General features: G+C 46.4%; 1 protein-coding gene across 5 annotated transcripts; it reads right to left on the reverse strand.

Moving 5' to 3' along the window:
• Positions 1–720: 720 nt before the first annotated feature.
• LOC121563596 (centrosomal protein of 164 kDa) lies at positions 721–16,741 on the reverse strand. 5 transcript variants are annotated; one of them, XM_045212981.1, is made up of 30 exons: positions 16,600–16,741; positions 15,212–15,301; positions 14,839–14,950; positions 13,958–14,189; positions 12,643–13,548; positions 12,288–12,431; positions 11,940–12,053; positions 11,739–11,816; positions 11,307–11,411; positions 10,252–10,536; positions 7,872–7,925; positions 7,655–7,732; positions 7,327–7,400; positions 6,649–7,092; positions 6,307–6,438; positions 5,793–5,988; positions 5,486–5,569; positions 5,175–5,297; positions 4,812–4,955; positions 4,636–4,719; positions 4,429–4,497; positions 4,093–4,352; positions 3,650–3,835; positions 3,325–3,517; positions 3,025–3,132; positions 1,984–2,098; positions 1,413–1,757; positions 1,170–1,242; positions 946–1,068; positions 721–849 (listed from the first exon to the last, which is right to left on the reverse strand). In XM_045212981.1, the coding sequence occupies exons 2-30, from the start codon at positions 15,294–15,296 to the stop codon at positions 753–755; spliced, it is 5,043 nt and encodes a 1,680-aa protein (XP_045068916.1). In that variant the 5' UTR covers positions 15,297–15,301; positions 16,600–16,741; the 3' UTR covers positions 721–752. The 5 variants fall into 5 exon arrangements, with proteins under 5 accessions (XP_045068916.1, XP_045068923.1, XP_045068909.1 ...); XM_045212988.1 differs by having other exon boundaries at positions 1,413–1,712; positions 3,319–3,517; XM_045212974.1 differs by having other exon boundaries at positions 3,319–3,517.
• Positions 16,742–23,284: the final 6,543 nt, after the last annotated feature.

Consider the following 23,284-nt stretch of genomic DNA (forward strand, 5'->3'; position numbering starts at 1 on the left):
ACACACTATCTGCACAGTAAACACACTGAAAGAGGGTCTCTCTTACCAGAATTTCATACAGACTGTGAATGCTTCACAAGTCATTGTCTTGCCCTTGTAGTGGTTATTATGGTGTGGAATTAGTGATACAACATATCGTATACAACCTGATACCATGACAATGATCTTTAGTCACTTATCACCTCACATCAGTTATGAGGCTCAGCAATATCTCGCTCATAAACCTTGATGTCTCTCCTAATAAAGTGAAGCACCTACTGTATATGTAACAACTACGCATTCTGCTTTGAAACATTTAAATAGCTAGAGGCAAAAAAAAAGGGAAATAAACGGATTTGTTGACTACGGGCCTATTCACCATCCTCCTAAGCTATTCACCCTTGCACGCCAATGGAATGAAATTACAGAGACCACTGAAACAGCCCTAGTGTCCTCTCACTCTTCTGTCACACAATCACTGCTAAACTGAGGGTGAGGAGTTCACCAGAGGTCAGAGGTCTTAAAAATGTTTCTTACAGTAATCTGATTGTAGAGGAATCCTAGCTCTGGTCCAGGGTGTTAGTGCGTTCCTTTGGTCCACACATAGTTGAGGGGGTTCCTCTAGTAATGCCCTGGACCAGAGCTAGAGGGATCCCTGCATTACTCAAAGTGAATTTTAAAAACCCACCCGTCCTTAGCCCTTTTTCAGTAACAGTACATCTTTATCTGCTTATGTTGATCCTTGCTCCGTCTGTAGCTTCCCCCTCCCCCCTTTAGTAATGGTACACTTTAATCTGGTTGTTGTCATCCAGGCTCAGTTGGACCAGTCCACTCATAGTTGGGGGGGTCCGATAACGCGTGAACAGAGGTCTGATGAAAACCTGTTAAGGAAATTTACAAGACTGAACCAAGCTCCATTATAAGTTGTTCAATGTTGTGTGTGTAAGTATGTTTACAGAAGGATACACACTGGGGTCTTTCCTGCGCGTCTCCAGCCATCTCTTGTTGCCATCGATCATACCCTGTAGCCTCTGGCCATCCATCTCCACTGATTTAGGCTGCATTGAGGACAGACTACGAGCCTGCTCACTAACACACACAAACACACATTTCTTTAGTACCTTCATTCAACAAGATAGACTACTGTGAAAGGGATGAGTGACAGTTGAGTAAAAAAAAAGCATATTTACCTTGCAGGGCTGTACCCTGAATAAAGTGCATTGGTCCTCAAGGAACTGGTGGCTATGGGCTCAATAGGAGCCCCTATGGAAGAAGGGACAAAGATAAGTGTAGTCTTAAACCAATAAACCAACAACTCACCCTACCTGAAACTACACAAACACTGAACAGAGAGTTCTTCAGACGACATAATTAAATAGAACGCATATTTAATATAACATATATGATATTGTAGCTCTTTGGTTCAGATGTACCAGGGAAGAGCTTGGCCCAGCGGCTGTTGAGCAGGTCCTCAGAACCCCGTGGCTGGGTGGAGGTGCTGTGGGGGGCCCACGCCCAGGAGGGCCCAGACAAAGGCATGGAGAGCTGTGAAAGAGGCATTGAGGTGGGGGTGCGGGGCTGGGAGAGGGGCAGGGGTAGGGGGAGAGGCTGGTAAGGGGTCTGGCGTTGGGTCAGGGAGCCCAGGGCACCCAGGACTGTGTTGAGCTGGCCAGAGATGTGCTGAAGCGACTCGGTTAAGTGCTGCACCTTAGCTGGCACTGTGGGCTCTCCACCTAGAGTGGAGAGATAGAGAGGGAAAGAGAGAGGGAGAGAGAGTGCTTGAGTGAAAGGGAGCGAATGTCAGAAAACGAGAAGAAAGAGGGAGAAAAGCAAGGGACGAGGTGTGAAAGAAAGGAAGGAAGGAGTGGGCGAAAGGGGAAAAAAGGAGGAACAATGAAGGGGGAGAGAGAGAGAGTATGATAAGAATATGGCAGAGGAGGAGTACAGGCCTTCCTGTTGTGAGTGTGTAAGGAATGAATATTCCCGTATGTCTGTCTCTCTCACCTAGGCCATCATGGCCGTTGCTGACGCTGCTCATATCTGATTCAGTCACATCAAAGGTCACCTTCCTATCAGCCGCTAGTCTGTCCTGGTCATCATAGTAGTGATGATGGGAGACCTGGGCAAGGGAAAGCAAGAGAAAAAACAAACTCCATACTTTTGTACTTGCCTTTCTAACACTAACACTTGTCTTCTCTTACCATCACTGATTTTGCTGATAACTGCTTTATTGAGGAAAGTTTTACTTACAATGATTGTGATATGCGATTGTCTTACCTAGCTACCTTAAGTTAAATGCACTGACTGTAAGTCGCTCTGGATAGGAGTGTCTGCTAAATGACAAAAATGTAATGTAAAAACGCATACACAATATGTATGTGTACAACACATTAGGAACATTAGGAACCTAATATTGAGGTGCACCCCCATTTGCCCTCAGAACAGCCTCAATTCGTCAGGGCATGGACTCTACAAGGTGTTGAAAGCGTTCCACAGGGATGCTGGCCCATGTTGACTACAATGCTTCCCACAGTTGTGTCAAGTTAGCTGAATGTCCTTTGGGTGATGGACCATTCTTGATACACACTGGAAATTGTTGAGTGTGAAAAACCCAGCAGCGTTGCAGTTCTTGACACAAACCGGTACACCTGACCCCTACCACCACACCCCGTTCAAAGGCACTTCAATATTTTGTTTTGCCCATTCACCCTCTGAATGGCATACATACACAATCCATGTCTCAATTGTCTCAAGGCTTAAAAGTCCTTCTTTAACCTGTCTCCTCCCCTTCATCTACACTGATTGACGTGGATTTAACAAGTGACATCAATAAGGGATCATAGCTTTCACCTGGATTCACCTGGTCCAGTCTGTCATGGAAAGAGCAGGTGTTCTTAATGTTTTGTCCACTCAGTGTATAGTGTGTTGTTTATTAGCAATCTATTCCAGTATGTATAAGGTTATGTGCATGGTATGTAGTATAGGTGGTGTACAGGGGACAGGATATGTGGTATATAAAGGTTTTCTGGTGTCGTAATAAAGCACCTCTTCAGCTACAGAGCTCTCTAGCTGTTGCAGTCTCTCCTCCTTCCTGCGTAACAACGAGTTCCCCCTCTGTACAGTCACCCGCAACTCCTCCACGTCACTGGCCTCCTGAGGAACAGAAGAGGAAACGAAGGAGAGACAGAGAGGGAGAGACAGAGAGGGAGAGAAAGAGAGAGAGATTCAGGGACAGTTACACACGGTAGTCATGCATACTCTCTCACTTCATGAATGTTCAACACAAGGGCACTGGGGCAGAGTGTAGGAGTCTATAAGGGATAAGGGAGTCACACTTACACGTACCTGCTGCAGGTTCCTGTACATCTCCTGTGTGGCCTGGGTTTGGGTGGTGGTGCTGGGGTACTGAGAGGAGCTGGACCGGGCCTGGGCTAGCTGCAGGGCTGTCTGTCTTTCCCTCAGACGACCACTCTCCCTCTCCAGGAAGCGCCGGGCCTTCTGCAGGGACAGCCCCTCAGAGGAGATATACTGACGCAAGCTGGGAGAGGGACAGGAAGAGGGAGACACACACAGGCACACACACACACACACACACACACACATAGAAGTTAGTCAGGATAGAAGGGTGCAACATGCATGCTCTGACTCACACACACACGCACACACATACTCGTCCAAGCTGCTCTCGCTGTCTCTGGAGATGGGGGAGAGAGGCGGTTCTTTCAGGTCTTCCACATGCAGCACTTTCTCCCGTCCAGCAGTAGAGGGCGCTGCCTCGCTATCCTTCTCCCTCTCCACCTCCTCCTCTGTTCTGTCCAGTCTAGAGGGCCTCTTGATCTCACTCTGCTCCAGATCACTGCAATAGAATCATATGTTCGTCACTGAGAAAGTACTGGTATTGGGATAACATTGAACCATTAGTATGACTTGATCAACCGCTTGACAAAGAGCTCAGTAGTCTGGCAAGCTAGACTTGAAGTCTCACATTAAGTCTGGAAGACATGCTACTGCCAGCTGCAAGATGACAATGAAACAGGAGTGAACGGAGGTTGACCCCAACTAACAGGCCAAGTGTGTGTGTGTGTGTGTGTGTGTGTGTGCGTGTGCGTGTACCTGACTCTGCGGCTCAGACTCTCACAGCGCTCCTGCAGCAGCTCCACCTTGCTCTCCAGCCGGTCCCGCTCCTCCTTCATCCTCCTGCTCTCCTCCTTCGCTTTGTCCCTCTCCTCCCTCGCTCTCTCCGCCTCGTCTCTCGCTTTGGTCCTCTCCTCCCTCGCTCTCTCCGCCTCCTGCCTCGCCCTATCCCTCTCTTCTTTCACCCGCTCCAGATCCTCTCTCAGTCCATCTCTCTGCTGCATGACTCGAGGCACAGCCTGAAAACATCACAGGCTTAATATCTACAGCATGATGAAGACAGAGGTGGTGATGATGATGATGATGAATCCTCACCTCTATTCCTCTGTCTATCTCATCCTCTTCATCCCCAAGCTGCTGCCTCCTCTTCTTCAAATTCGCTGCCTGAAAAGTGCCAAACGTATATGTCCTTTAATCAACAGCGCCCAACCACATACAGTAATCAATCAATCCATAGCCTAGGACAAGCGTTTCAGATAGTCACGAATACACATATCAATGCAACAGTGATTGATTGATTACCTGGGTCTTCAGTATTGCCTCCTGGCTCTTCAGTTCTCTGGCCCTCAGCTCCAGCTTGTCCCCCAGCTCCTGAATCTCTGCCTCCTGAGGGATGACATACTTTAGGTGTTTAGAGATGATACATGGGAGTGTATGTGTGTGTGTGTGTGTGTGTGTGTGTCTCTCTCTGTCATCACCTTGCGTGTGTGTGTCTGGCGGGTCTTGGAGAGCTGGGTGTCTAGCTGTGTACGGAGTCTCTCCAGCTGGGTGCTGTGGACGGCCAGCAGGCGATCTCTCTCCTCCTGCAGGGCACACAGCAACTGCTCCCTTTGGACAGCCTCCTGGAGGACAAACACACACACATGCAGACATGCGCACACGCACACGCACACGCACACACACACACACACACACACACACACAAATAGATCATGAGTTACTTTCCACAATATTTAACTGCAGCATTACATGTAAGGACAGTGCAGAGGCAACAGCCAAAGCAACAATGACAGTAGCAGCTGGCAGTTACAAGAAGCTGTGACCTTTGAACTGTGTCTCACCTGGTCCACATGATTCTCTCTGATAGAGTTGAGTTCTCTGCGGTGGTCGTCTTTGAGCTGCTCCAGCTTCCTGGCGTGGTCACGCTGCACTTCCTCCCTCACTTCCTGGAGCACGTCTGCCAACTGGACCAAGACACAGTGAGTGGGAGGGATACATAATGTCACAACACTCTACATAGGGTTTAGACTGACATACTGTTATAATACTGTAATATGTGTATATGCAGTGAGTGAGATGAGGGGCTAAGGTTTTGTGTGGGAAGTAATGTGTGTGTGTGTGTGTGTGTGTGCGTGTGTGTGTGCTCGCTCACCTCTCTTTGGTACTCTGCTAGATGCTGCTCTGGGCTACGAGGGCTCTTCAACTCCCTCCGCCTCTCACTGGCACTGCTTCTCCCCTAAGGAACACAACAACACACTGTGTGACACACACACACACACACACACACACTATCCTAGACTCACTCCATGTATTTCCCACACAAAAACTCAAACACATGAGTCCAGACAGTTCACATTCAGTTGTTTCGAGTACAGGTGTGTATTGGAAGGCCCCTCTCCTATACCTCCACCTCTCCCTTCTCCCACCCCCATCGCCACTCTCCCCTCCCCCTCTCTCACCTCCTGTTTGAGGGAGCTGAGTTGCTCCACCCGCTCCCCAAGCAGTCTCCGCTTCTCTGCATGTAGCTCCTCCTCTGACTCCTCCCTCAGTCGCTCCAGGTCCCGCCTCCTCTGGGCCGCTATCCTCTCTCGCTCCGCCTCTCTCTCCGCCTCCAGGGTGGCACGCAGCTCCCTCAGCATCGCCTCGCCCTCCTCCCTGATAAAAACAACACACACACAAACAAACGTAGCAAGCACGCACACACACACAATCATTTCTAGCTCAAATATTTTTTTGTCTTGTTTTTTACAGTGACCAAGCAGTATTGCTATACCTACTGTATGTGTAGTAAGAATAGTATAGCCTACGCACAGAATAGTTATGTGACGTAGTGTCATATTAATACGGCTATGGTCGCTGGTCATGTGATCTAAGGGTCAGTGGAGCACTCCAGGGAGATGGCTGTCATGCCAATGAATGTGTGTGTGTGCTTAAGCAAATGGATGAATAGTAGAGAGAGATGAGATGAGTCACCTGACAGTGCGTTGCTGGTTCTCTCTCTCCCTCCGGGCCGTCTCCCTCAGCTCCAGTAGCCTGCTTTCAGACTCCACACTCAGCCTGCTCTCCTCTTCCCTCCCCTTACTCTGGAGCCTCTGCCTCAGGCTCCTGGAAGACCGGTCAGGACAAGGACACACACACACAGCAGCGGGTGAGATAACCAGCACTGTCACACAGGCCTAAGCATCAACATTGAGTCACATCCTCACACATCACAGGGCATTAGAGGGCAGGAAGCATCACAGCTCACAAATACTACTATAACAGTGGAGAGTGAGGGAGGTTGACTACTCTGTGGCCTGCTGCCTGAAGGCCTACCTGACCCTCTCCTCGCTCTCCTCCTTCAGCCTCCGTTCCTCCTCTTCCTCCTCCCGCCTCAGCTCCTCCTGAAGGAAGCGCACCTTCTCCTGCCTCTCGCGCAGCGCACGCTCCTTCTCCTCCTTTATCTCCCTCTCAGTCTTCCTCCTCTCCTTCTCCCTCTCCTCCTCCTCCTGGGCCCTTCTGCTGTCCTCCCCCTGTCTGGGGGCTTCCTCCTGGTTGTGGGCGTGGGGGCTCCTAACCAGGCGGCCTCTGGAGGTGTCAGGACGCTGGATCCCCTGGACTCCCGGCACCCCTAGGCTGGCGCTGGTGCTGACCCCCTCGGCCCGCGGCCGGGGCTCCGGCTCAGAATGGGAGGACCCTGTGTCCTGATGGGCTTCACTGGGCTGGCTGGGGGGCCTGTCCTCCATTGCTGGATCCTCCCTGCCTGCAGCATGGAGACGCCTGCAGAGTGGGGGCGGGGAGAGAGAGAGAGAGAGAGAGAGAGAAAGGGGAGGGAAGTCAGATCAATTACTTGTCTCAGCTCTAGACTTGCTGATCTGTGCCAGAGGCAGACTACTGCACCAATCGCTACTGCACCAATGACAATGACATTATGCTTGTATCACAATGTGTGTTCCAAATTTCAAATCCGGAAATATGGGCATTTATCAGAATCAGAAAGGCTCGTCTGCCAACCTCTCTGCAGCTTCTGCCCTCTTCCTCCGTTCCTTCTCCTCCTCCGCACTGACTTTCACATTCCCCTCGTCTTCCTGGAGAAAATATACTTTTTTTTAGATGAATAGCAAACGCTAACATGTAACTCTACATGGCATGATGTGAGTGTTACTCTCAAAATAAAAGAACGGTACAAACTGTGCCTACAAACTCGACAGCCAGACAACCACTGTGACTGAGAACACCCAAGTGAGGAAGGAGGTGAAGAGGAGAACCAGGGTGAAGAGGGGTGAGCGAGTGAGAAAAAGAAAGGAGAGGAGGAGAAGGAGAGGAGGAGAAAGTGTGGTACCTGCAGGCGTGGACTAACAGCAGGGAAAAGATCCTTCAGCTCCAGGACTTTCTCTGACAACTTGGAGCCAAAACCAGACTAAAGGGAAAATGGAACACAACACTGTTAGTCTTTACTAAACATTCCCTTTGATAATATCTGTTAAAATTGTACATTATAAAGTATCTATTCTATAGGCCTATCTATAGGGACATGTTCTCAATCCATAAAAAAGTACCTTGAGGTCCTCAGTGGAGGAGGATGCCACCTCGATGTGCTCGCTGGCCTCGGACTGTTGATGTAAACACACACTCAGTCACTGACATGAAGCATAGTGCCACCGTATCACCTCAACACCGTGTACACACACACACACACACACAGACAGACACACACACAGACGCATGCACTCACACACAGACAGATAGAAAACATGGATGCATGCTGCCATTCTCAGCGACACACACCCAGTCAAACAGGAGGACACACACAGCAACTATGAAGGCTACCGTAGTAGGGCAAAGCAAGTACAGCAGCAAAGGGACAATACACTAGTCAACAGCACAGAGCAGCCATCCCATGGCTTGATCAGCAAAGCTTGGGCAGACAAGAGGAAAAGAGTCAGACAAAATGCCCCTACCACTCAGACACAGGGCTGGTCAAGCAGGCAGTAGAGACAAAGAAACAATGGCTACAGCACTGCAGTTTGGACAGAGGACGGGGCTACCTTTGGGGCTGTCTGAGATGGTGGGCAGCTAGGGGGCTGGCTGAGAGGATGGGGCTGCCTTGGGGGGCTGGCTGAGAGGATGGGGCTGCCTTGGGGGGCTGGCTGAGAGGATGGGGCTGCCTTGGGGGCTGGCTGAGAGGATGGGGCTGCCTTGGGGGGCTGGCTGAGAGGATGGGGCTGCCTGGGGGGCTGGCTGAGAGGATAGGGCTGCAGTTCTCAGCTCTGGAGGAAGAGGGATGAATGCAAAACTGGCAAGGGGACCAGAATATTCCAATCCAGTCCTCAGGGGCTCAAGTGTTAGAAGCCCAATGGCTGGAGGTTTGGTGGACTGGCAAAAACATGTTTAAAGACCAAAGACACCAATGTGATGTGAGAGGGAGACTGGGGTGCTGGATTCACCAGGGTTGGGACTTGGGACACACACAGCCCCTCAGGGAGTGGATTGGTGTCTCCTTTGGCTGAGAGAGGGGCAGAGGTGCATGCAGAGTGGGAGCACACAGGGCAGGGGCCACGACATGGTCAAAGCACACCAAACCCCTACCTCTGCTGGTAGAGGGCTGTGTTTGGGCACATTCTTCTTCTTCCCCACATACACCTCCATTTTGTCACTTTGTTTAAGGTTCGCTAACTTCTTCTTCTGCCCCAGTGACCTAGCTTGGACCGTTTGTGGTTTGAATCTCTCGATTACTTCCTCTGAGCTTGTGGATGTTTTTGGTTTCAGTGAGGCTTGCATGGTCTGAATGCAGTTTTCCACCACCTCATCGCTGTCTTCAAGTTTGTCTCCTTCCTTTTCTTTTCCTTCGCTTTTGACGCACCTCTCCACCTCATCCTCACTGCTCTCCTCTCCTTCACTAGCCCATTTTTCACTCAGCAAGCATCTCTCTAAGACTTTGTCACTTTCCTCCCCTTCCTCACTTTTCACACACCTCTCCACCACCTCACTCTCGCCCTCCTCAGCCTCCTCTTCCTCACTTTTCACACACCTCTCCACCACCTCACTCTCGCCCTCCTCAGCCTCCTCTTCCTCACTTTTCACACACCTCTCCACCACCTCACTCTCCCCCTCCTCAGCCTCCTCTTCCTCACTTTTCACACACCTCTCCACCACCTCACTCTCGCCCTCCTCAGCCTCCTCTTCCTCACTTTTCACACACCTCTCCACCACCTCACTCTCTCTCTCTTCAGCCTCTCCTTTACACCCCTCCTCTTTCTCTTCCTCACACCTCTCCACCACCTCACTCTCTCCCTCCTCAGCCTCAACTTTGCCTTCCTCCTCTTCCACCTCCTCCTCTTTCAACCACCTCTCAACCACTTCATCACTATCCTCATCTCCCTTTGCCTCATCTTCCTCCTCTATACTGTCTCTGACAGTCTCTTCCTTCCTTTCCACATGCTTGCTTTTGAAATATCTCTCCACCACTACCTCACTTTCCTCTTCATCTCCTCCCTCCATCTCCTCCGCCTCTTTAATATATCTCTCTACTACCTCATCACTCTCTTCCTCCTGTTCCCCCTCTTTTTCCTCTCCTTCTTCCTCACTTTTATTGCATCTGTCAACTCCCTCACCACTCTCTTCTGCTTTTTGTTCTTCCTCACTTTTTACACTGCTCTCAACTAGCTCATTGCTTTCCTCCACCTGTTTGTCATGCTCTACTTCTAGCTCTTCATTGTTAACACGTCGCTCTACTACCGCATCACTCTCTTCTTGCTCTCCAAGATATCTCTCTCTCATTTCATCACTTCCTTCTTCTTCCTCCTTTTTATTGACATTCTCAACAACATCACCAGTCCCCTCTTCCTCCCCTTCCCCCTTTTCCTCACTCTTTATGACCTCATCACTTTCTTCCTCTCCCTCCTCCAACTTTTCTTCACACTCTACCTCCTCACTGACCTCAGTCTCAACGTCCTTGCCCTCCTCTCCCTCCTCCTCCTCTTCCTCTCCTTTCTTCCTCTCACTCGCTTGTCCCTCTTCTCCCTGGTCCTCCTCTTCACCTCCTTCCTCCTCAGCCACACTCTCTCCGTCCTCTCCCCACCCTTCCTCATAATCTGGCTCACCACTGTCTCTAGTTTTAGCAGGCTGGGGGTCTGGGGTAGAGGGGCAGACCCCAGCACTACTGCAGTCCCTGCTGCCTCCGCGTGGTGGGGAGGAGAGGAGGTGGCCTCCACGAAGGGAGTCCTTGGTTGGAAGGGGAGGATGGTGGCACCCGGAGAGAAAGGGGGTTGGGGAGGACAAAATATTGTGACAAGGAGAAGACACAGGGACCTGACCGGCATGCAAACCACTCACACATTCCGTAGGTAGAGCTCATCGAAAGAGAACAGTCATGTCAACAACAACAAACAACACAGAGAAGTGTGACAAAATCAGAGGAAGTACACAGTTAAATACACACACCCACCCAGACAGACCTCTAAGACCAACGTGAGGGGTGATCAAATGAAAGACTCAGACAGCAAACAAACAGTGACAAACAGAAAGAAACAGTGGCAGCCGTGACCATAGCACAGCTCCCATTGACACAACATCTACACAACCAGGAAGAGATACAGACACAAGAACCAAAACACATGTTTAGAGTCACACACACACACACACTTATGAGAGTTGATAAATGACAAAGATGTTATGTCTCAATTAATGAATAGGCATACACCGTTTCCCAATGATAGCTTACACTTACAATCCCTCAAGTGTTGGTTTTGGTTAAAGGCAATCTAGTACACAAGAGCAGTTCTATCTAGGTCTGCATCTCGTGATCTCTCTTCAGATAGATCAGATAACATAGTCATGGGTTTGAGACTGTTCAATATATCTAAGTATGTAGTTTAAACTACTAGAAAGTCCTAAAACTGACATACACCACCGGATTGACAGTGGGATGAAAAGAGAGAAAGAGACAGTGAGAGAAGTACTAGATTGAGCCACATCAGTAGTGTGTGTGTTACCTGTTGAGAGGGGGGGTCAGGGATGTGCTCTCCAGACAGGGCCAGGTCCTGTAGCTCTGGTTCTGTCCTCTCCTCTAGTGGGGCCACTCCACTGGCCTCACTGTCCTGTTAGCCACACAACACACAGGGTGACACACACATGGTTGAGCCTAAATCCATTGTACAAAGAGGTTTTCTAATGTAATAATGACATGGGACTGTGCTTATCTGCACTGGTATCATATACTGATGGAGTTGAAAGTAGGTGAAAAGTCCCAAGGGGGCTATGCCATAAAATAGAAATGTTCTGTGAAATGCTTCACAGTTCAAGTTGAGTGGTAGGTGTGTTATGTAATGTTATGAGCATGGTATGTGTTCTGTTAGGAGTGTGGAATGACCCCTATTTGATGTTCTTGTGCTGTGTTATTGTGCATGATGAAGAAGGTGATGTACCTCATACTGCAGCCCTCCTCCCAACGCATCCAAGTCCAGGTGCAGGTTCTGTAACAGTCTGGCCGAGCCACAAGGACTCTGCAAACAGCATGACAGTCATACATCTAACTTACACTCCACAAATTAAATACTTTTGTTCTCCAAAAATTCTGTTTCACAGTGCCCTGTTCTGGTATGCACGTTGCCAGTTGAAAGACGTACCAGCTGCTCATCCTCTGAGATGATATCCTCATCATCGAACCCAGGCAGAGAGAAAGCCACACGCTCCTCCTGTCGCCCTCCCAGTAGACTGGACCCCAAGCTTGAGAGAGGACCCTTGGGGGAGGGAGGGAGGGATGAAGGAAGGGAGGGAGGAAGTGAATGACGAGAGAGAGAGAGAGAGAGAGAGAGAGAGAGAGAGAGAGAGAGAGAGAGAGAGAGAGAGAGGAAGGGAGAGAAATAGTGAGGTAAAAGGTTAAGGACTCTCTACAGCACACTATAAGCATAAGGGTAATACAGTACATAAGGTAATTAACAATCATTATTTTTCATCAAGGTGAAAGCTCTTACCCCAAGGGGACTCTTCAGGGGCTCCAGCCCTCCAGAGCTGCCCAGGGACCCCCTCAAGGCCGGGCCATCAAGATCCCGTAGAGGAGCAAGGCTCCCCAGGCTCCCCAACGGGGCCTGCAGGGGCCCAAGGGCCAAGCTCAATGGCTGAGAGAGAGAGAAACACGTGAACAAATATGTTGTGTAGAGAGGGGTCAGGTTAATAGTAATCATCATGATATTCAAGGATCTTATCGAAACGGAGTCAAATTTGGCATCATTCATCTGCTTCTACCAATCCTTCTCCTGTGACTCCAACAATTCCTTTACGCTCTGAGCCTATGTCTTACTATTGCCTGTCTGTAATCTGTGGTCCTACCTGCCGACTCCCTGCACTGCCCTGCCCTACAGGATCAGCCATGCTCTCTCCCATCCCCTGTCTCTCGGCTGAGAGGTAGGGGGACATGGGGCCAGGGGAGAGACAGAGAGGGGCCATGTAGGGCACGAGGTCCTGCTCACTGTCCCTGGCATCAAGTAAGTGAACTCCTGGGATGAACTTTCCCTCCTGCTTGGCTTGGCTTTCTCTTCCCTCATATGTTTCCATCATCACTGCCCCAGGTGTAGAATGACCATATGAAGGCAATTGGGGTTCAATAGCCTTTCCTTCCTCTACCTCCACTTCTAAACAGACCACCTTGTCGCTGAAATCACTACTGCTCTCCCTACCGTCTTCTGCTGCCCCCCTCCATTCCACCACCTCCTCAGTGACAAAGCCCTCTGCTCCCCCCTCGAGACTACCATGACTAACTGCATCAGCTTGGCTCTGTGTGACATCAGTGGGCCCTGGGCCAAACCCCACTGCCCTGTCCCATTCCTCATCGTATAGCGCTAGCCCCCATGTCAGTTTGAACCCCCTCCCAGGGGTGTTGGGAGGGTGTGAGGAGGCAGGTGGAGGCTGAGTCTCTGGGACTGGGTCAGAGAAAGCTCTGGAGAAGCCAGGGGAAAGGCCCAGGATCTCTTGGGCGTCCGCTAGGGCCTTACTGCAGCAGACAGACCCACCCAGGGGGGAGAGAGGAGATACAGCCCAGGTGAGAGGAGGGAGGGTGGACAGGTGGGATAGTGGAGCCAAGCTGGGGGGTGCTGTATTAGAGAGGGCAGCATAGCTGACGTTCAAGGGGGAGAGAGGGGGCTGGGTGGGTGCAGAGGGTCCCTGTAATCCAAGAGTGGCCTTCCCTGTTTCTGTCTGGCTCTCCTTCAATGCAGGACTTTCCCCTTTGAATACAGACTGTTAAGAAAGGATACACATAGGAAATGGAGAACGACTTAGGACAATGACTTGTTTATTACTCTATTACCACTACGATAATCACTATATCGGTATATCTGTATCACCTAGCAACTCAGGGGCATGAAGCAACCAAGCAGAAGTATGTGACTGTTGTGTTGATGACCAAGACAATATAATATAATAATGTATTGGTCCAGCCAAGCCACTCTTTGTACTTTGTTTCCTTTCTACTATTTACAGTATTTTCTGCTACGCCTCAGTGACAAAGTGGAATAGCCGTGCTTCTTTGACATTATTTAGAGTTCAAGTTATTTCAAGACCAATACATCTACACACAACAGCACTGCAGTGTTGTGAGTCACTTCATGCGCTTGGTGTATTTCAGAACATAACAACGCCCACTCACTCCTGGAGGTTTCAGGAGCTCTTGGTCTTTCTCCTTCTTCTTTTTCTCCTTCTTATCTTTTTTCTTCTTCTTCTCCTTTTTAGCGGCGGTGGTGGGGGGCCCGTGGGGCTGGGTGCCGGCTCGTTCGCGCTCCTGTTTTACCAGGCTGCGGTATTGTTCGTCACACGGGTGGTCCCAGGTGGACTGGCCCGAGGAGAAGTTGAAGTAGTACACGTCCCCCGTCACGTCCTGACTGCGAGAGGAGGGAGAGGAGGGGGTCACTTCAGCACCTCAGAGCCCAGAGAAGGGAGAAGAGACCAGTGAACGTTAAAATAACAGTGGCACTAACAGTGGGATTTGAGAAACCATTCACTGAACTAGGCCAGCTAGGAAGGATCTCTAGAGTAGGAAAGATGTGGAGAAAGTGGTTTTCCTTTGACAGGGTGATTGTAGGTGTATATGGTGTCTGGGAATCCTGGGCAGTCTACCACTGTTGACACACTACTAGGGGCCAGAGATGGAGTCAATGTCAGGTGTCTTCAAACTCAGATCATAGTAAAAAAGACTGTGAATCGAGACCACGACCAAGACACAACTGATCCATGCAAGACAAGGGTGACATTGTGATGAGTCAGTATGACCAAATCTGTGTTATTTGTGGTTAATGAATCACTATCGAAAAAGTACTGTTAAAAATAAAACACAAAGTACTGTTTTACTGCAATTAATTGGAGTAGCACAAAAAGCATCCCCCCTCTACAAATGTGTTGACACACACAAATTCACCACACAGGTGAGAATATTTGTGTTCGGTTTCAAATTCACTTGAGTGAATGTTACCGACCGACGCCACCATGTTCAGACTCCATTTCTGTTATAGTGGCAGATGCCTGCCTGCTTACCAGGGTTTCCATTCGGCAGGCAGTGGGGCAACAATGCCCTCCCTGGCCAGCCATAGGAGCTCTGACTCCTGATTGGGATCAATGCCAATCTCTCGTGCGTACTCGTGGATCTCTGACAGGGGAGGGGAAGAAAGCAGTGAGGAAAATATCCAGCTAACATTACATTACTTCTCACACAACCAAAATAAGTTAGTGAATGTGTCATGAAGCACAGCATGTGTCTTATCTATGTAAAACAGAGCATTGCTTGGTTTTGAGATGTGCCTATGTGTTTGATGCTTGTGTAGTTCTGTTTCAGCAATGTAGCATACAGTCTACTGATCTGTCAACTAGAAACGGAGCCATACTGCCCTTCTGTATCCTTCCTCTCTACCTTGTTCAGAGGGGATATAGCTCTCATCGTAGTCCTCTTCCAGGATCAGCTGGTCTCCAATCTGTAGAGCAGCAGCTGCTGTCATGGTTACTTAGGGGGAAAATAGTCATGTTGTAGATGCCATTTGAACATTTTAGCTTGGTTGAATTGAATTTGCAAGTAGCGCATGCATCACTACAAACCAAACCCTATATGGGACCTCTATTTGTGTACAGTCCTATGGGCAGTGGTGGAAAAAGCACCCAATTGTCATACTTGAGTAAAAGTAAAGATACCTTAATAGAAAATGACTCAAGTAAAAGTGAAAGTCACCCAGTAAAGTACTACTTCAGTAAAAGTATAAAAGTATTTGGTTTTAAATATACTTAAGTATCAAAAGTAAATGTAATTGCAAAAATATACTTAAGTATCAAAAGTTAAAGTAAATGTATAAACTACAATACTGGTCAAAAGTTTTAGAACACCTACTCATTCAAGGGTGTTTCTTTATTTGTTACTATTTTCTACATTGTAGAATAATAGTGAAGACATCAAAACTATGAAATAACACATATGGAATCATTTAGTAACTAAAAAAAGTGTTAAACTAATCAAAATATATTTTATATTTGAGATTCTTCAAATAGCCACCCTTTGCCTTGATGACAGCTTTGCACACTCTTGGCATTGTCTCAATTCTCTCAACCAGCTTCATGAGGTAGTCACCTGGAATGCATTTCAATTAACAGGTGTGCCTTCTTAAAAGTTAATTTGTGGAATTTCTTTCCTTCTTAATGCCTTTGAGACAATCAGTTTGTGACACTTTTGGGTGTCAGGAAAATGTTAATATTCTTTAGGAATGTAGTTTAGTAAAAATTGTCAAAAATATAAATAGTAAAGTACATATACCCCAAAAACTACTTAAGTATTTTTACTTAAGTACATTACACCACTGCCTTTGGGTCTATGCTATTGGGTTTTGGCTAGCTAAGTCGTGTAGCTAGTCACAATGAAGAACCCTTTACCACAGTTAAAAGGGGAAACCTTTTCAATTTAAAACTAAAAGAGGGTAGCGGGAGTTAACGTTAGTTAGCTAACTTAGCGAGTTAAAACTACAGTATATTTACCTTTTAGCTAGCTAGTACGTGTAGTTAGCTAACGTAAGTTTAGCTACATATCGAGCTAGCTAGCTACATTAGCTAGTTGGCCGTTTAAATTAGAATAACTGTCGACATGGTTTTATAGCTAGATCGCTGGCTAACGTTAGGTTTCCTGACAGACCAAGGCGGGGTGGTGTCACATCTCAGAGGAAAACGTTAGCTAGCTAACGTTACTGTAGTTAGTAGTAACGTTAGCATATTGGCTAGCTAGAAACTTCAACTTGGACAAAAAAAATACGATTTACCTACCTAACTACAAGTTATTCTCCTGTCCCAGTAAGGGCAAGATTAATCAAGTGCGATTATAATCGACAATTTCCCTTGAGTAGATTGGTTGCACTGGGTCTGCAACCACAACATATCAAATCAGAATCCCCTGATGGAGCTTCCAGGGACGCTTTAGTCAGTTTCCGGTTCTATCATCCCTAGCAACCACGTAGCACCCGCCTACCACTCAGAAATATCGCGCTACTAGTAGATTGGACAACAGTGATGCAGAGGACACCTCTCATTGGCAGTGATGCAGAGGACACCTCTCATTTGATCTAATCACTGCCCCTAAAATTATTTACAGTACTGTAATTTACTAGCTAGTACAGTTTCATCCCATTGGCAGGTAATCTCATAGTGCAATATGCTAGTGCTTTCATATCTCCACATTCTCATTGGAAAAATGAATGCATTTTGCAGAAAATGTAATAAACATGAATAAACTTAGAAAAATACATGTAACCACAATCTATTGGTCAGTCTATGTAAAAAATAATTGGTCGGATTTCTGCAATTTAACCAATCACGTCAGGTTTTTTTTGTATTCCCACTGTGATTGGTCCCTCAGCCCATAGTAGGCCATTATAAAATGTATTTTCTCTTTCTGTAAAACAATACCTTTATCCACTTCCACTGTACTCGAAGAGTTCGTTCCACTTCACTTCAGTTTGTTCCTCAATTCATGCACCTTGGTTAGAGAGTGAGTTAGCGGCAGTGTTTCTCCCTTGAACACAGGTCAGATTAGTTACAATTGAAGACTCTAATTTGCATGCAATTAATACAGTATTGCAGTGCCACTTCCAAATGACATCAACAATAGGAGTCTTCCAGTATGATGAGGTGTCAATGAAGTGGTTCCTTGACGAATGCATCCTGCTTTGTTGTGGGCAACATTATGTTATTGACAGCAACCAAAAGGTATATGCACTCAGTTGGGGTTTATCCCCCATTAATTTGCCACCAAAATGATGGCTTTTTTACTGTTGTTTCCTTTTCAATAATAACAATAATATAGTTTAAAAGTATGTCTGATTTCAAAAACATTGTCACAATACCTGCTTAAAAAAACAGCATAGACCAGCATATGCTTGACCAGCTAAGACCAGCGTGACCAGCTAGACCATGCTGGTCCAACCAACTTGACCAGCATCAGACCAGCACTGACCAGGATGGATCACCATAGACCAGCATGGACAAGCTTGAAAGGTATGCTGGTCTATGCAGTTTGTTTGGCCCCTAATGCAACACACGCATCTACCATAAGGTGGCAGCAAATCAGTCAGAGAAATCCTCTGCTTTCGCCGCCGAGCAGTGACTGTTCATTGGCTTTGCTCCTAATAAAAATCTGAAAGATGCATCTGTGTGTCATCATCACTTTGCATCATCGCCTAGTTCCTCTACAAAAAAACATCCACCAGCCATTTCTACCGTGAGACCCTCCTAAAATTGCAGAAGACAAATCAATGAGCTAATTGTTTATAGGCCTTGTTGTACAAGACAGCAGAGAATTTAGGCACGAATGCCAATCAGATTTTCAGAAATATTATGCTTATGTAGCTGTCTTTGAACATGTCCTCCATGAACTTGAACGTGAGATGTTATCTACACAGTAGCCTAATCTACACAGTAATTCAATTATTGGCTTTGCAGTCCTCTGTTGCTATGAGAAATAGATAAAGATCTTGAAATCTTGAAATAGCCTAGATCACATTGATGGAATGAAAGCCTCACACCCAGTTGGCATGACTGGTTCAGTTTGTGTGGGTAGATGTTTATTTGTTTAATGGCTGTAAAAAATATACATATGTTTGTGTTCATGTTAACCCTCCACTGGTATTTTCAGCATATCCCTGATCTAGTGTCTGCCAAATCTGAAGGTCATTGACTGATTGTCAATGTCACGGTTGTGTAAGATCTGTGGCAAAGTTTGCCGAATTCTTTCCAAAATGGATAGATGGCATCTACACTCTTAGAAAAAAGGGTTCCAAAAGGGTTCTTCAGCTTTCCCCATAGGATAACTCTTTTGGGTTCCATGTAGAACCCTCTGTAAAAAAGGGTTCTACATGGAACCCAAAAGGGTTCTTCAAAGGGTTATCCTATGGGGACAGCCGAAGAACCCTTCAAGGTTCTAGATACTGTAGCACCTTTTTTTCTAAGAGTATATTAATTTGACATTGCTGTATTTGGCCCCTGAATTAGGCACTGCTTTATCTTTCTTTTCTGTATTACGTATTGTGTAGGTGGTTTGGCCGAGGTCCTAGGTGAATGCCCCCTAATTCCCGGCAGTGATAGGCACTAGTACACAAACACAGGCCATGGAACTTAAATAACAACATCTACACATCTAAACACACAACATCTCTTGCTTATAAATTTGACTTCTTGCATCTCGAGTACTCAGACTTCAAGGAATTGAAAAAAACATAGATTACTTTTTGGAATCAATGTGTAAATTCAAATCAAATGTATTGGTACCCCCCCGCCCCAAAAAGTAAATAGTAACACAATAAAATGAAAATAACGAGTCTATATACAAGGACTACCAGTACTGAGTCAATGTGCAGGGGTACGAGGTAGTTGAGGTCATTGAGGTAATACAGTGTGTACATGTAGGTAGGGGTAAAAGTGACTAGGCAATCAGGATAGATAATAAACAGAGTAGCAGCAGCAGCGTATGTGAAAGAGTGTGAAAGTGTGTCTATGTGTGAGTGTGTGTGTTGCATAAATATGCATGTGTGTGTTGTGTGTGTTGGAGTGTCAGTGTAATATATGTGAGTGTGTGAGTAGAGTCTAGTGAGTGTGCATAGAGCCAGTGCAAGAGTGTTGTAAAAAAAGGTTAAAAAATGACGATTTTGTGTTAATGTTGAACGGCATCTGAAGGAGATAATAGTTGGACCCACTGATTCGCAACCATAAATTCCACACAGAGAAGATATCAGTTGAGGATACAGAAAACTCAGCTGTGAGTCATTGGAACCGAGGTTGCACTGGTTGTGTTCTTATTTACACTTCACAGATACGTGTTACCAAGTGCTGGCCTGGTTTACAGTCTTTCTATGTGACCGTATCTCATCCTAAAGTCTCCTTATCACCAACACTTGGCAACATCCAACTGGGCAAAAACTGGTTGAATCAACATTATTTCCATGTCATTTCAACCCCAAAATTCAATGTGAATCAAAGTGGAAAACTGATTGGATTTGCAAAAGGTCATCAACTTAAGGGAATTTTGTCTTTGTTTCACCCAACTTTTAACCTAAATTATTCTGTGCCCAGTGGGATCCTACCATTCAAGAGGTTATTCAAGTGCAGGGTGGATGCAACTTATGTTGCTTTGCTTCCATTATCTCTACATGTAGATAAACGTATAGGGAAAAGGGGAATTCAAATCTCTTCTGAAGTCAAAGACGTCACCTGGTTTCCAACAGATTTGTGGTTGCAATGCTACTTGTCACTGTGGAGATCAATCAGTAAAGAGTGAGGGAGGGGGGTCACCATTCAGCCATATGTTCATTTCTAGTGGAAAACCTTCCCTGCTGGTTCTGAGCAATGCTCAATCAGAGGGACAGCTGGAGGGAGCAGAACAAACAACTTGACTTTTGAACTAAGGCCAACACCTGATGAAGTGGTGATTGGCTGACTAAATATTTACAGCATATGGCAATTTTACCCAATGTAGTATGACACTGGAAATACCCCTGACAGTGTTACCCTGTCATTTGTCACTGTGCTTATAGTTGCTCTTACAGATGTCACTTCTAATAGAATTTAATAATTATATTCCACTATCTTGTTCTAGGCCTGCTATCATAAATTACCTAGCTGAATAATTGTGGCAGTAAATGCAGAGGCTACTTAGATAAAGTCGTTATGGCCCTGTAATCATGATGGCAACCTCTGTCAGGATAAATGTGGTGCAATGATAGCAGTTTCAAAGGTTGTTAAGATAACACTCATTCAATGAACATCCATGCCTTGTTTATCTGGTCAGCACAGCTTATACAGAGTAGAATTTTTGCTGTGATAGTCTACCATCAATGCCAAAAAAGGTAGGTCCTCATGATCAAGTAAAGCCAGCTCAATGCCCTATGATAGTGAACTGACTGTGGGCCTCTGCAGACCACTAGTACAAGTTCAAGTTTATTTGTCATACTCACAGGATACACATTGTACACACACAGTCCAACGAAATGCTTACTTGCATGTTCCCTCTCGATAATGCGACAATATTAAGAATAAGAAATAGTAAAAGATACGAATAAAAAACAAAAAACAAAATGAGCTCAGTAGAAATACAGGAGCAAACAAAGTAATAATTTGCTCAAAAATAGCCATAAAAAAGTCAAGTCGAGTGGGAACCGGCAAGATGCGCACCCTACCCACAGTCGTCATCTTATATCTCATAAAAAGCCAGTTTAGTTTGCATTATTGTCCATAGGCATATGCAGCAGCATAAGATGTGTGTTACATAAATGGATTTTAAAAAAGAGGTGTGATGGGTCAGTCTTTAAAGCAAAATGTATAAAAAAGATACAGCACTGATTTATGACCATGCAATACTTGTTGTATTTCTGACTGAGTGATAATGAAAGGAATGTCTCACCTATTAGTAGTTATTGCAAGATATTTTAAAGGGATAGGTTTGTGAAATTGTCAGCTAATTTGAATTCAATGTGAAATCAACAAAAATTGTCACCATGACATTTGATTTAGGTTAAAGATTGGATGATAAAATGACTAAATGTCCTTACATTGATGACTTTCTGCAAATCCAATCAGTTTCCCACATTGATTCAACGACACCACATTGTTTTTTTGTTGTTGAAATGATGTGGAAACATACATTTTACATTTTTTGTCATTTAGCAGACGCTCTTATCCGCTTTTTATCCAAACGACATTGATTCAACCAGTTTTTGCCCAGTGGGAAGGTTTTGATACTAATATTGTTATTTCCTCTTTTATTTAATCTCATTATAAGGTAACAAATGGTAAAACAGTCTTAGTCCCAGTTTCCTAGGTAGAGTCATGCAGGCCGAGTCAGGTGACAGGACAGGAGACAGGCTCCATCAGCCACTCTGTCTTCAGCCATTCATAAAGCTCAATGGGGTTTCAGTGCACCAACAGGGGGGAGTGATCCAGGAAGAATAGATTGAATGAGAGAGAGGTGGGGGTAAAAGAGGACACGGGGGAATGAGTGTGTAAATATGCATAAAAAAGAAGAAATGAGAACAGGAAATAGGGCATCTGGATAGGCTGAGAAAGAATATATGTTCAGTAGAATAACAATACAGAGGTTGGGAAGTAAACACATTCAAATATACCACAGGAGCTGTGTGATACAGAGAGTGAAATGAGTCATTACATGCAATGATTGACAAAGGTGATGTAATTCCATGCAACTCAACAATTACAATGTGTTGAAATTAGAGCTGTCAGAGTTAATCAGATAACTTTGTGTAATTTTAGTGCAAAACATTTTTTTATTGTGATTAATTTTTATTTTTTTATTTTACATTTTCGTCATTTAGCAGACGCTCTTATCCAGAGCGACTTACAAATTGGTGCATTCACCTTATGATAGCCAGTGGGACAACCACTTTACAATATATAAAAATATAAATCTTATTATTATTATTTGTTTTATTTTTTTTGGGGGGGGAGCTTGTTCCACCATTGGGGTGCCAGAGCAGAGAACAGTTTTGACTGGGCTGAGTGGGAACTGTGCTTCCGAAGAGGTAGGGGGGCCAGCAGGCCAGAGGTGGATGAACGCAATGCCCTCGTTTGGGTGTAGGGACTGATCAGAGCCTGAAGGTACGGAGGTGCCGTTCCCCTCACAGCTCCGTAGGCAAGCACCATGGTCTTGTAGCAGATGCGGGCTTCAACTGGAAGCCAGTGGTGTGTGCGGAGGAGCGGGGTGACATGAGAGAACTTGGGAAGGTTGAACACCAGACGGGCTGCAGCGTTCTGGATGAGTTGTAGGGGTTTAATGGCACAGGCAGGGAGCCCAGCCAACAGCGAGTTGCAGTAATCTAGACGGGAGATGACAAGTGCCTGGATTAGGACCTGTGCCGCTTCCTGTGTAAGGTAGGGTCGTACTCTGCGAATGTTGTAGAGCATGAACCTACAGGGCCACGCCAAGGTTCTTTGCACTCTGGGAGGAGGACACAACAGAGTTGTCAACCGTGATGGCGAGATCATGGAGCGGGCAGTCCTTCCCCGGGAGGAAGAGCAGCTCCGTCTTGCCGAGGTTCAGTTTGAGGTGGTGATTCGTCATCCACACTGATATGTCTGCCAGACATGCAGAGATGCGATTCGCCACCTGGTTATCAGAAGGTAAGGAGAAGATTAATTGTGTGTCGTCTGCGTAGCAATGATAGGAGAGACCATGTGAGGATATGACAGAGCCAAGTGACTTGGTGTATAGAGAGAATAGGAGAGGGCCTAGAACTGAGCCCTGGGGGACACCAGTGGTGAGAGCACAGATTCTCGCCACGCCACCTGGTAGGAGAGACCTGTGACGTAGGACGCAATCCAAGAGTGAGCCGCGCCGGAGATGCCAAACTCGGAGAGGGTGGAGAGGAGGATCTGATGGTTCACAGTATCAAAGGCAGCAGATAGGTCTAGAAGGATGAGAGCAGAGGAGAGAGAGTTAGCTTTAGCA

This window comes from Coregonus clupeaformis, chromosome 5 (genome assembly GCF_020615455.1).
Source record: "Coregonus clupeaformis isolate EN_2021a chromosome 5, ASM2061545v1, whole genome shotgun sequence".
Classification (NCBI taxonomy): Eukaryota; Metazoa; Chordata; class Actinopteri; order Salmoniformes; family Salmonidae; genus Coregonus; species Coregonus clupeaformis.

Bases quoted from the DNA above. Each gene is read 5' to 3' on its own strand.
- LOC121563596 (XM_045212974.1), bottom strand. From the start codon at position 15,296: ATGACAGCAGCTGCTGCTCTACAGATTGGAGACCAGCTGATCCTGGAA. The intron at 7,926-10,251 runs GTCAGTGAGGAG...TTACATCAACAG, and splicing joins GCAAGGACGTTGAGACTGAG to TCCGAGGCCAGCGAGCACAT. The intron at 7,093-7,326 runs GTTGGCAGACGA...CCCACTCTGCAG, and splicing joins AGGGCAGAAGCTGCAGAGAG to GCGTCTCCATGCTGCAGGCA.